General features: G+C 43.7%; 1 protein-coding gene across 9 annotated transcripts in view; it reads left to right on the top strand.

The window, feature by feature from the left end:
• Nucleotides 1–13,188, top strand: part of atp8a2 (ATPase phospholipid transporting 8A2) — a 133,639-nt gene that overhangs the window by 113,033 nt on the left and 7,418 nt on the right. For all 9 annotated transcript variants that reach the window (XM_060899835.1, XM_060899840.1, XM_060899836.1 and 6 more), the window contains 4 exons: nt 2,239–2,295; nt 8,370–8,477; nt 11,774–11,862; nt 12,505–12,609. In XM_060899835.1, coding sequence (XP_060755818.1) covers nt 2,239–2,295; nt 8,370–8,477; nt 11,774–11,862; nt 12,505–12,609 — 359 coding nt within the window. The remainder of the gene's footprint in view (nt 1–2,238; nt 2,296–8,369; nt 8,478–11,773; nt 11,863–12,504; nt 12,610–13,188) is intronic.

Raw genomic sequence — 13,188 nt, 5'->3', positions numbered from 1 at the left:
CCGAGGCTTCGGCGACCTGTTCAAACAATGTGAGGAACGCCTCGGGGTCGTCCTGCGGGCCCATCTTGGTGACAGTGAGGGGAGACGGGCCCGTGGCCGGGGCGCTGGTGGACCCCGCCGACGTGAGGAGATGCCGGAACGCCTCGCGATCTTCCTGCTGGGCCAGCACCAGGGCTTCGAAGCGCCGCTCTTGTTCCTTTCAGAGTGTGACGAGTGCCTGGTGCTGGCTTTGCTGAGCCGTGGCGAGGGCGTGGACCAGGTCGGCGAACGGCGAGGATTCCATGGGGCTGCTGGGTTGGTGCTCCACCTTTCTCCCGGGTTTCGGCACCACTGTAGAAAGTCCCTTAGGTGTGGGTGGAGCACAGAGGACGGCAGGACAGAGATTCAGGTGATTATAAGGCTTTATTGCCACACTTTTCAGTCTAACAATAACTACTGCAGAGAAACACACACACACACTCTGTGTTCTCGTCTGGGGAAGAGCGTCCCCTCTGCTCTCCCTCTGTCTCCTTAAATAGGGCGCGGTTACTGGGAAGACACACAAACACAGGTTAATTACCGTCAGGTGTAGTGATTCTGCCACTCACCTTCCCTGGCTCTGCCCTCCTGTCACAGACCGGCGCTTGACCACGCCCCCGCTGCCACAGTCAAGTTGGTGTTTTTAAGCAATGTAATACTTTTAAGCACTGAGGAGTTCTTTCTTTTGTGTTTATTTTAAACAATATTTGATCTCATCTCATTATCTCTAGCCGCTTTATCCTTCTACAGGGTCGCAGGCAAGCTGGAGCCTATCCCAGCTGACTACGGGCGAAAGGCAGGGTACACCCTGGACAAGTCGCCAGGTCATCACAGGGCTGACACAGACAACCATTCACACTCACATTCACACCTACGGTCAATTTAGAGTCACCAGTTAACCTAACCTGCATGTCTTTGGACTGTGGGGGAAACCGGAGCACCCGGAGGAAACCCACGCGGACACGGGGAGAACATGCAAACTCCGCACAGAAAGGCCCTCGCCGGCCACGGGGCTCGAACCCGGACCTTCTTGCTGTGAGGCGACAGCGCTAACCACTACACCACCGTGCTGCCCACAATATTAGATAGCTATCGATATCAGGTGGTACTCAAGGTACAAGCTGATATCAGTATCAGAAAAGAAAACATGGGGGCGTCGTGGCTCAGGTGGATAAGGCGCCATACCATAAATCCGGGGACCCGGGTTCGATTCCGACCCGCGGTCATTTCCCGATCCCTCCCCTTCTCTCTCTCCTGCTCATTTCCTGTCTCTACACTGTCCTATCCAATAAAAGTGGAAAAAGCCCCCCCAAAAAATAATCTTAAGAAGACATGACCTCTCTAGTTCTTGCATTTTCATGACATCATTGGCCTGTCTACCAATCAAACGTCTCAAAACCTCAGATTTGAGTGGTCATGTTTCTTCCAGTTATACATTTGAACTTGTAGTTGTTGTTTCTTTTGTTTGTTTTTTGTGTCACTGTTTCCTGATGAATTCAGAAGTAAAAATCGGACCTCACTAAAATGTAAAATGAAAGTGTATAATAGCGTGCGGTTTTAGCGACTACCTGTCACTTGTTATTAAGACATAAATGGTTTCCTGTGGCTCAGATCTGGTCAGCCCACTTCCACTCATCACAGCCAGACTTTGCTTTTCATAACGAGACTTCCTGCCGTCATTAGCTTTCGCCTGTGTGTTTTCAGACCCATGTTTCATTCTGATTGAAAGGGAGTGTGTGTGTGTGTGTGTGTGTGTGTGTGTGTGTGTGTGTGTGTGTGTGTGTGTGTGCCAGACTGTGTGAAATATGCTGGAGATGTTGGAGGCGATGCTAGACACTGGTTCTCTTAAAGCTGTAATGAATTGCTCTCATGGGGTCTGAGTGTGTCCGTCTCCCAGCTTTTATGTGCATGTGTGTTCGTGTGTGTGTGTGTGTGTGTGTGTGTGTGTGTGTGTGTGTGAGATCGCCCAGAGCTGCGAGTGTGTGCTTGTACTGTATGTCAGCCTGTTTTGTAAGTTAGTTTGTGGTTGAAAGCAGTAGTCATTTGGCGTCTATGTGAACACTGTTTTCAGTGTGTGTGTGTGTGTGTGTGTGTGTGTGTGTGAGTACATGTGGCTTAGCTGAATGCTGAATGTTTGTGGATGACAAGTGTGTGTCATTAGTGTTATTTATGATCCTCTCTGCCCTGTTTTTCTTTTTCTCTCTCTCTCTCCTTCTACAGTATGTGGTGGTCACAGTATGTCTGAAAGCCGGGATGGAGACCACAGCATGGACAAGGGTACGGCTTCTTACACCGAACGCTTTCAAACATACAGAATATTTGCTTATATTCTAAAATCAAATATGTATACGACTGTTTGTTTTAGTTTGAGTCGCTTAAAATAAATCTGTTAACGCTATATTTGGGGTGTTTTTCCTTCCAAAACAAGTCAAGGTTCTACAATTCGTTTTCCAGCAAATTGAGATGACAGGGAAAACGTCTGCATTTTTACAGTATGTAAAGATGTCTTTCTTAGGTTCAGTGTGGAAGAAGGAACAAATTAGCCTCTCTAATGATTTCCGTTCATTTGTGCTCTAAAGTTATTGGCCTCTTACGACTTCTGAGATTTCTGAGAAGTAAAAAGCACAGTCTTGCTCTTGACAACACAAACAGCACCAAACATAGCCAATCCGATATGTGTAGTCAGTGGCGGCTCCTGAATTTTTTTTCGGGGGGGGGCAATTTTCCCCCGTTATGTCTACACGGACCATAAATGTCCACAGGACTGAAGTAAATTGACCTAGGTAGCAAGTCAATAGTCAACCAAACCCAGAAAAACACCACGGTGACTGGAGCCCTCAGTTTCATCTTTGCCTCGTAGAGCTAACTCGAACACTCCACAAAATTTCACGCATTGGGTGAGCCAGTTTAATATGTGCCTGTTCTTGCTCACCTCATCGTTGTGGCGGTGAACTGCTAGCCTGTAGCCCTCATCTGGTTGTGTAGCGATGTTCACTCTCCCAAAAGCCAAAAATTTCAGGCAGCTGCCCATGTGAATCTTTGATGACTCGTGTTTTTTTATTTTCTCCGACAAATGATGCATGTCCGAAACTCCACTGACCGTCCAAGCAGTGTTGTCCGTGGAGCCACCTCCAGGGTGGAAAAGTAAGCAGGGGGAGCAGAAAACCGCTGAGGCGTCCTCGCAGCCAGCTCACCAGGATTTGCGCTGGGACCATGTTTTAGTAAAACCTCGAGTATATGATTTCCCCCCTTGTTGAAATTTGTTTTATGTTTAGATTTGGTCGAGGGGGGTCCAGCTTGTTTTGTTGCCAATTTAGCTCGATTTGATCGCTGACTAAATGGAACTTCTTTTAAGGACCGCACTGAATTGCTTTCCGCATCCATAGACATATAAACATAGACGCCGCATTGAGCTGGTGGCCCGTTGCTGGGATACGTCAGAGTGTCCGCCATATTTGATGTGGCAAATCTTCCCCGTAAACTAATGCAAGTAAATGGACTGAACTTCATAAAGCCCCTTTCTACAATAATATTTAACTCGATGCCTTTTATTCACCCATTAAAGGAACAGTCCACCGTACTTCCATAATGAAATATGTTCTTCTCTGAATTGAGACGAGCTGCTCCGTACTTCTCCGAGCTTTGCGCGACCTCCCAGTCAGTCAGACGTGCTGTCACTCCTGTTAGCAATGTAGCTAGGCTCAGCATGGCCAACGGTATTTTTGGGGGCTGTAGTTAGATGCGACCAAACTCTTCCGCGTTTTTCCTGTTTACATAGGTTTATATGACTAGTGACATGAAACAAGTTCAGTTACACAAATTGAAACGTAGCGATTTTCTATGCTATGGAAAGTCCACACTATAATGACAGGCGTACTAACACCTTCTGCGCGCTTCGACAGCGCATTGATACGGAGCTCAGTATCAATGCGCTGTACGGAGCAGCTCGTCTCAATTCAGATATGAGCATATTTCATTATGGAAGTACGGTGGACTGTTCCTTTAAGACACACACGTATATATTTGGGAAACAAACAGGCATCAAAACAACACATATAACTTTTAATGTGATGGTTATAAATAGTGTGCGAAATACCCTGTACACTGCAAACTAGTGACAGATACGCGATAGATAGCTCAGGTAAGCTAATCAGTCAGCATACCGTAGCAAGCTACCAAAACCTGAGGCCACAATAGCCAACCTACAAGACTGAATATGATAAATGATGGAAATAGTGGAAAAACTGGAAATAGTGAATGAAAATAAAAATGTACTGTTTTATTTATTGAGTCACCACACAGACCTACTCTCGTTGAATAAAGTGAGCTGAATGACCGCCAAACTGAGTTCGGCCAGGTTCTAACGTCATACCAAAACAAAATACATCACTGATTCCTTCACATTCAGAAAGGTTAAAAACATTCATCATACGTTCAAAAACGTTCATCATAGTGTGGCACTGTATTATCTAATTCTCACTGCTTATAACTCTACACCTCCCCGGTGGAGATGAGCTGGGAAACTGAAGACTGAAGGAACAGTATTGAAAAGTATTTTTCCAGTCTCACCTGTGAAAGGTAATCCCATGTGATCTCGTTTGGATGGTAAACCTGTTGGTACAGTTAAACGCAGCAGAGACGGTTGAAGAATCTCCACTTTGCCACATCCAATATGGCGGCGAGACTGACGTATGATTCTACGCAGAATGCGGCGTCTATGTTTATGTCTATGGGATCGAACGCAACTTTGCCGTGCTGCGCAGTGACGTAAGCACGTTAGGGCAAGCCCCCCCCGGAACCCATAGAGATTGCATTGAAGTGTCAGTCAGGAGAAAAAATATATATTAACATGGGACTCTATCAGTGAACTCTTGGGTGATTTTCAGCGTGACTGAAATCGCCCCAAAAGGGGCGGCACTCTAGAAGCAAGACCACCCTGATTGGACAATGATACCCAGAGACAGATTAAAATGGCCTCGAGCAGCGCTGGTGAAAGTTTGTTTTAAAAAAAGAAAAAAAGCTTTTTTTTTTTCGTTTTGGCAGTGCGTCGCCCAATCGCCCTTATGCACCAGCCGCCCTTGTGTGTAGTGCTGCTAGCTCCGCCCACACTTATATAATGCCCAGTTTTGTTCACCTCAGAAACTGGGAATGACGTCACACCTGAGCTGACTGTGTTCCAGTACAATAAGTCAGAAAACCAATCCCAGCAATTCGCAATACCAGTTCAAGCCAGGTTAGCTGTTGTTCACAATACCAGTTGATATTACACAGTAGTGGCGGCACGGTGGTGTAGTGGTTAGCGCTGTCGCCTCACAGCAAGAAGGTCCAGGTTTGAGCCCCGTGGCCGGCGAGGGTCTTTCTGTGTGGAGTTTGCATGTTCTCCCCGTGTCCGCGTGGGTTTCCTCCGGGTGCTCCGGTTTCCCCCAAAGACATGCAGGTTAGGTTAACTGGTGACTCTAAATTGACCGTAGGTGTGAATGTGAGTGTGAATGGTTGTCTGTGTCTATGTGTCAGCCCTGTGATGACCTGGCGACTTGTCCAGGGTGTACCCCGCCTTTCGCCCATAGTCAGCTGGGATAGGCTCCAGCTTGCCTGCGACCCTGTAGAACAGGATAAAGCGGCTAGAGATAATGAGATGAGATGAGACAAAGAAGATCGAAATACAAATAAACAGTATATCACTACAGCTTTCTTAAGGTGATGATGCACGAGGCAACTTTTTGGGCAGTGTTGCCAGCAATGGACAACCAGGTGAGACGCAGGGTATCTAATTAGGGCAACTGACAATTGGCAACAACCAATCAGATAAGAGCAAGTCTAGCGCCAGGGAGACGGACACCGCAAAGATGGACTCTGAAACATTTGCCGTTGTCACTTATCTTGGCTTCAGCCTTTATTTCGCTCAAGTAAGTCTCACTTCTGCAACAAAACTGAATAGATCCTCTGGTCAAAAGATAATTTCCCATTATTTTAACATTTATAAGTCAAAATAACCACATTCTGTACATAATAAACACTTTTTAAAAAAATCTCTTTAAAAATGCTACTAGCCTCAATCACATATGCTATAACTAATAACTGACACACCACAAAAACATGATGGTTTAATTCTCATCTCTGCAAAACAGAAAAAGGGAATGGACCAGGAGATGCTGCCGAGGAGGAAAAGGGCGTGGCAGAGCTCCTGAAAGGCTTGTCAGATCCCGAAGTTTGTATTGTTTCACCCTCGGGTTCCACAAGTAGTCGTGCTCTGTGTGTGAATTAGATTGTCTAACTTATTGTCCAATCTGTATTACAACTCTCAAAAAAAAAAAATCATGAGCTACCCATCACTTTTAACTTGACGCAAGAGAGCTAACATTATCCCTACATAGCTAGCGATAACTTTCAACTAACTGTTAGCAAAAACCACCGCTAGTTAGTTAAATCCCATCCAATCTCTGTGGAGCGGTAGTTAGTTAACAGCAGTTTACACTTAACTGGGAAAAAAAAAAAACCAATGTCTTAATTACAACCTGAGCACAAAAAAATAGATGTCTGTTGGTTTTCTAAACATTTGATGAGGTAAATTCACCAGTTTGGGTTTACACATGAAAACTTTCCGCCATAAAAAGATACAAGTTGTCTCTCTTTGTTTGCTTCACTGCCGGAGACGCTGCCATCTTTGCTGAAAATTTCAGAAGCTCTGAGGTGGTCATGTGATTTGCTGCTAGCACTCTGATTGGATGATCTTAAAAAGTTCCCCAAAATTATCAAAATCATTCAGATAGAAATGATGTTGCCCAATCTCAATGCGAAAGTGTCAAAGCACGATTGCCCAGCAGCATTGCCCAAAAAGTTGCCCATTGTGTCATCACCTTTACTGTTGATACACAGAGCAGCCATCTTGGATTTTGAGCTTGAGGTTTGGTGAACTTTCTGAATTGGAACTTCAACTTAAGTTGGCCTTCCAGTTGAACAACAGTTTCCAACTGGGAATTCTGAAAATCTAACGATTTTCAGAATGGAGTACAAGTTTAATGGTGCGTTTGTGATACTGTAGTGAACTTTAGACATTTATGCAACATGTTGGACTGAAATTTCAGCACCGCAGCGACAGAGGACAATAGCAGGTAGTGTTAGCAACAAGCTAGCCAACAAACAGCAACGAGTAGCATTAGCAACAAGCTAGCCAGCTAATGTTAGCAATAACTCTAATGTTGATGATTACTTCAACTCAAAACAATGATTAGTATGGTCTTCAATTTAATCAAGTACTGTGATTTGTATATTAACGGATTAAAAAAAAAATACTGCTAGAAGGGCCACAAGCGGCCATGTTGACTTGATGTCACTCCATAAACAAGGAAGGAACGAGTAGAAGTTGTTGAGAAGATTCAAGCTGGTGAGTTGGAATTTCAAATTGAGGGTGTTTGGTAGGTTTTTGTTTATTTGTTTTTTACCCCAGTTGTAGGTGGGGAATTACAAGTTCGCCTCGAGCGCAGCATTGGTTCCTGTTGATGCAGAGCACATTTAACAGAACCTGTACCATTGACTAATGAAAAACATTCACATTCTCTGGTGCCAGAAGATGTGGTACTGAATGAGCATTTTTTTTTCTGCCAACAAAACAATACTTATTAAATAATAAGAGCAAAAGTATGGACAATGATAACATTTCAGTACAATTCTGATGTTGCTCTTTGTAAGTTTGATGGATGATGTGTACAAACAATATGGTGCTTGTTTAAAGTTATGATTTATGATCAAATTTTAAACACGGATTCAGAGCGCTCCTCTGTCCGCCGGAGTCCAGTGAATTTGCTATTATGGGTGTGCTGTGTGTAATAGGTCAGGATTTCGAACGCGCCATGAGATCATTATGACACACACCGAGCTTGACGGGAAACTTATTTTCCGTGCTCGTTTAAATGTCTGCCCTTATGTGAGCCCAGAAAATGTGTCAGGAATATGCCACGTCTTTAGATGGATGGTGATTACATTACGCTATACCCATATACTCTGCTTCCATGTTCTCATTTACACACTCATATATGTATGCGTGTGTATATATATGTGTGTGTGGATTGGGATGAGGTGGTGTCGATATGGCTTGTCCGTTCAGCTGTCCACACAGCCAAGCCCCTTTAATGCAGCAGGCTCCCTGAAGAATTCACACAGGGTCTCATTACAGAGAAAGAGAGAGAGAAAGAGAAAAAAGTAGGCAGGCGGGCAGGCAGGCGGGTGTACAGCTGGGCAGTGGGGTGGCCCCTGTCTGGATTAGGTCTAAGAATGACCATGACACTTTTTTTTTTCTCTTTCTCTTCCCCTACTTTCTCTCTCTCTCTCTCTCTCTCTCTCTCTGTGTGCAGTTCTCTCATTTGGCTGTTTGGGGCAGCATGGTGCTCTGGATGCTCTTCTTTGCTGTTTATTCCTTTATCTGGCCACATATTCCCATTGCCCCAGACATGCTGGGCCAGGCAAGTACATACACACACACACACACACACTTGTTTTCCCCACACACTATCATACTATATAATGATAACACCCAATCAGTAGGTGCCCTTTCACCACATGAACGTTCGCAACCTCAGGAACCCAAGAAATTAGATTTCTTTAGACATAATACTACCACAGGAAACTTTTCACATATCTTAGGTATGTTCTCAGTGCAGGCACTATTTCAGAAAAACTGTTGTCCCTACAGGAACTTTTTTAGGGACTCGGGAATGTCAGGTGTGTTCTCATTGCAGGCACCATTTCAGGAACACGGGAAGTTTTTTTTTCAGAAACTCAAGGAATTCAGGCGCGTTTTCAATTCAGGAACCTTTTAGGTACACAGGCACTTTAAAGGAACTGAGGAACTTCAGGTATGTTCTCAATGCCGGAATCATTTAAGGACGCAGTCAGCATTTTAGAAACTCAGGAACCTCAGGTGTGTGTGTGTGTGTGTGTTTTCATGACAGGAATCTTTTTTTTTTTTTTCTTCAGGTAGTCCATAGCTTGTCTTATTTCAGGTTTTTTTTTTAAGGTTTTTCAGAATCTCAGAAACTTGTGTGTTTTCATGACAGAAAGTAAACCCAGAGCTTCCTTTTTAGGGAGTCTGTAACTTTTTCAGGAACTTCAGCCATGTTCCCACTGCATGAAGCGCAGGCTAGCATGAAGCGCCTGCTGATTAGCTTGGCATGTCGTTCATGTTTGGACTTCAGGAACCTTTTCAGGAGCCCAGGAAATTTTTTTCAAGGAAATAAGAAACTTTAACTTCAACCAGCAGCCCCACGAGGGCTAAAAGCTACATTATTTTGATATTATATTCACACACACAAAAAAAAAAACACCAACAACCATAAATTCAGTGATTTAACGTCAACTGTGTGTGCTGTATTGATGTCATTTTTGTTGTCTGATTTGGGCTGATATTAATATTTATAAATATTCATCAGTGTTTATAATCTGAATTGACGTGAGCAAATACGACATGTCTTCTGAGGGATTTTCCTGTCATATAAATGTTCTAAATGTAAACTGCTCGTACTAGCCAACTGGATAGTGTGAGCTAACAAATCCTAACAGGATTTCTTTCCCCCCAGTCATCTGTAACCTGCTTCTGATCTTAACAGCGAATAGTAGCCAACCGTGTAAAATGAGCTAACCTGACAGGATTTTTAAGTCATTAATAGAACAGTACTGTTAACACTAGCTAGCTAGGCAAGATCAGTTAACATGACGTAAACACACTGTTAATTTTAGCCAAGCGTGCTGAGAAAGCTGTACTTTATCGATTATGTTTAATAATAAAAATCATAAATACGGTCACTCAAATGTCTAAAGGGCGTGTCCGAGTTCAAATTTGAGTTCATGTCCATCCTTTCCCACACAAAGACATGCCAGCGAGACAGCCTGTCCTCCCTGGCAGTGCTCTGTGGGTGTTCTGTGTCAGCACAGCTGAAGCTCAGGGGTCGGTTTATGACCGTCCAGCCAGGTGTAGAGACCCCGCACCTGCCATGTGGTCACCCGAGCCCCCGGCTTTACTGTCGGCTCTGGAGGCGCCGCTTCAAACTGCCTGTTAAGCCCGTGGACTGTTTGGAATTGTGAGATACCCAAAATGCTGTCTGGCATTTCCAATACTGTGTGTGCAGAGCATCTGAGTTTGCCTATGTATGCGTGTGTGTACATACTGTATAAATATAAGTATGTATTTATACAGTTCTGTGATAAGACAGGGTTAAATCGGGACCTCAGTCTGTGACGTGATGGGGGATTGGGTTCTCCAAAGGCCCTTGGCCCATTAATTTAATTTATGTCAAAATTCGGGAATGTGCTCAAGTAACCCTGCAGCTGCTCGTTCTCAAAGTGAAGGAGCTGAAAGAAACGGGGATATGCCTTTTTTTTCTCTTAAATGTCCCTGTTCATCTCTTTATCCTTCCACTCATTTCCTTTCTGTTATACGTCTGTTTCTTCCATCACTGCGTCTTAATGATATCGCTCCATCTTGTGTGCGTGTGAGTGCGCGCGTGCGCCAGAGACCTGTTTTCTTTAGGAGACAGGCTGCCCAGGCCTGCGTGCAGCTGTCACAGGAAATGCCTCCTCATGGCTCAAAAGCATCCAGTCCATCACAGTTGTTAGCTGAGGAGGAAACTTGAGTTATGAGTCTACACACACGCTGTTCATCAGATACCTGCAGATCAGCCCGAGATTAAAACAGCTCGTTCTTCCTGAAGTCGTGAGAAATCTCACGATCTAGATCCCTATTTTCCAGACATGCCTCGTTTTTTTGTGTGTGTGTGTGTGTCTTCTAGCAGGTTATGTGACTTACACTGCAAATCAGTATGTATTATCATTTTAGCCTAATTCTAACACACCCATTCGTTAGTGTTTTGACTCTACAAACTATGTGGTGATTATGGGAAGGAACCGCGTTAGCTTGGTGCTAACATGACGTGAAAAATCCCACAGACGCTCTAGGAGACATGAACATGGTGGAAAATAAAGTGGCTGTGCTAATGGGACAAAAACTAAACTGTGCTACAGTAATAGGAGACATGAAGTGCCGTTTTAAAGTCAACATAAAATGTATGTAAAATTAAAAAGATTGGGCTGTGACCTTGTGACTTTTACAACAGTGTACCACACACACTATTATTTCTCAACATTGCATCCTCTGAGTTTAGCTTACAGTTAATGCGAAATATAGTTACAGCTTAAATTTAGTTGTACAAAGTTTTTTTTTTTTTTGTAATTTGCCAACATATCTGAGGTAAATGTTGACATTCCAGATACGTTTATCATATTTTCATTGTGTGTGTGTGTGTGTGTGTGTGTGTTATTCTTATCAAAGACTTCAGTGCTACATGCTAGCTAAAGCTTTTTTACACTATAGAAATGCTGTTATATTGTAAGACCATGAAAAACTTTTTCATCGATATGAAATGGACTTCGGATGTATTTGTAATTTTTATTTTGCTTATTACAAGCATCTTTTCTGAGCGTGTTGTACTGAATTTTACAGTACAGACATAGCCCACGTATCCCATGTATAGTTACTCATCACCAAGTGCTGCAGTGTGAGGGGGAGGGTGATAAAGAGGACGGAGAGAGGGAGTCCTAGCCGGAGACAGCATCTGATGTGATGATTAACCCCCACACGGCAGGGGTCAGAGGTCACCGTGTCCAGCTGCAGCTGTGTGGGTGACCAGACAGGGAGGTTTCCTGATTAGGGTTGTCACGATGTTGTTCTAATGTTATTTTTGTTTATTGGGGGGGTTCTCTGCAGGCCGGCAAGGTCATGCAGTGCTGGAGCTTCTGGCTGGGGTTGATATTGGTGCCGGCTGCGTGCCTGGTCAAAGATGTGGCATGGAACGCGTGAGTAACCCACAGACACGGTTTCCAGTATACAATCCGGTAGCAAACATACCGGTACACTACCGTTCAAAAGTTTGGGGTCACCCAGACAATTTTGTGTTTTCCATGAAAAGTCACACTTTTATTTACCACCATAAGTTGTAAAATGAACAGAAAATCTAGTCAAGACATTTTTCTGGCCATTTTGAGCATTTAATCAACCCCACAAATGTGATGCTCCAGAAACTCAATCTGCTCAAAGGAAGGTCAGTTTTATAGCTTCTCTAAAGAGCTCAACTGTTTTCAGCTGTGCTAACATGATTGTACAAGGGTTTTCTAATCATCCATTAGCCTTCTGAGGCAATGAGCAAACACATTGTACCATTAGAACACTGGAGTGAGAGTTGCTGGAAATGGGCCTCTATACACCTATGGAGATATTGCACCAAAAACCACACATTTGCAGCTAGAATAGTCATTTACCACATTAGCAATGTATAGAGTGCATTTCTGATTAGTTTAAAGTGATCTTCATTGAAAAGAACAGTGCTTTTCTTTCAAAAATAAGGACATTTCAAAGTGACCCCAAACTTTTGAATGGTAGTGTACATATTCAAAATCAAACGCCATCAATTTGTGATCATATTGTGTGTATCTGTTCAGAGGGAGGCGTACAGTAAAGAAGACTCTCTTAGAGGAGGTGCAGGAGTTGGAGGCGCGGGCTGTCGATCCTGGCGCAGCCGTCCTCAGAGATGCCAGCGGCCGCAGGTGTGTGTCTCGATCCAAACGTTCCAATTCACCACATCAATTCAGTATCGAGCTCGCATTCAGTGTGTAGACAGCCTTTTTTTTTGAGTGAGATGTGTGTGTGTGTGTGTGTGTGTAAATGTGTGTCATGTCATTAAGATACAGCTTCTTCATTAGTTATTTCTCTTTATTTAAAGCCCCAGGGAACCAAAATCATGGTTAATGTTTAATATGTAATAGAAAGTAGAACGCTTTGCAGTGCTAAGTGGGCGGAGCTAATCTTGTGGAACATTTGCATAAGTTTTACTCCGTAGCTATAGAGGCCTGGGGAGCATACCTGTCAACTTTGAGGTTTGAAAAAAAGGGATAGTTTCCAGATTTTAACTCAAAATAAGGGAAAATTTCAGAAAGTCGGTAAGCAAACTGACTTTTCTTCACAAAATTAAATTCGTCCTGCCATTTGGGCAAGTAGCGGCAATACACCTTTTTTGGTTTTGCCTCGCTCCTTTATTCATGTCTCTAGTCTCGCCGTCTACTGAAACTCGCTCCCTGAGGAAAGAATTACGACCATCTTTTAGTTTTGTGAGAAGTTCCGAGCAG

This window comes from Neoarius graeffei, chromosome 19, assembly GCF_027579695.1.
Source record: "Neoarius graeffei isolate fNeoGra1 chromosome 19, fNeoGra1.pri, whole genome shotgun sequence".
NCBI classification, from domain to species: domain Eukaryota; kingdom Metazoa; phylum Chordata; class Actinopteri; order Siluriformes; family Ariidae; genus Neoarius; species Neoarius graeffei.
The sequence above is the reverse complement of the archived record's forward strand: the minus strand, read 5'-3'. Positions and strand labels throughout refer to the sequence as shown.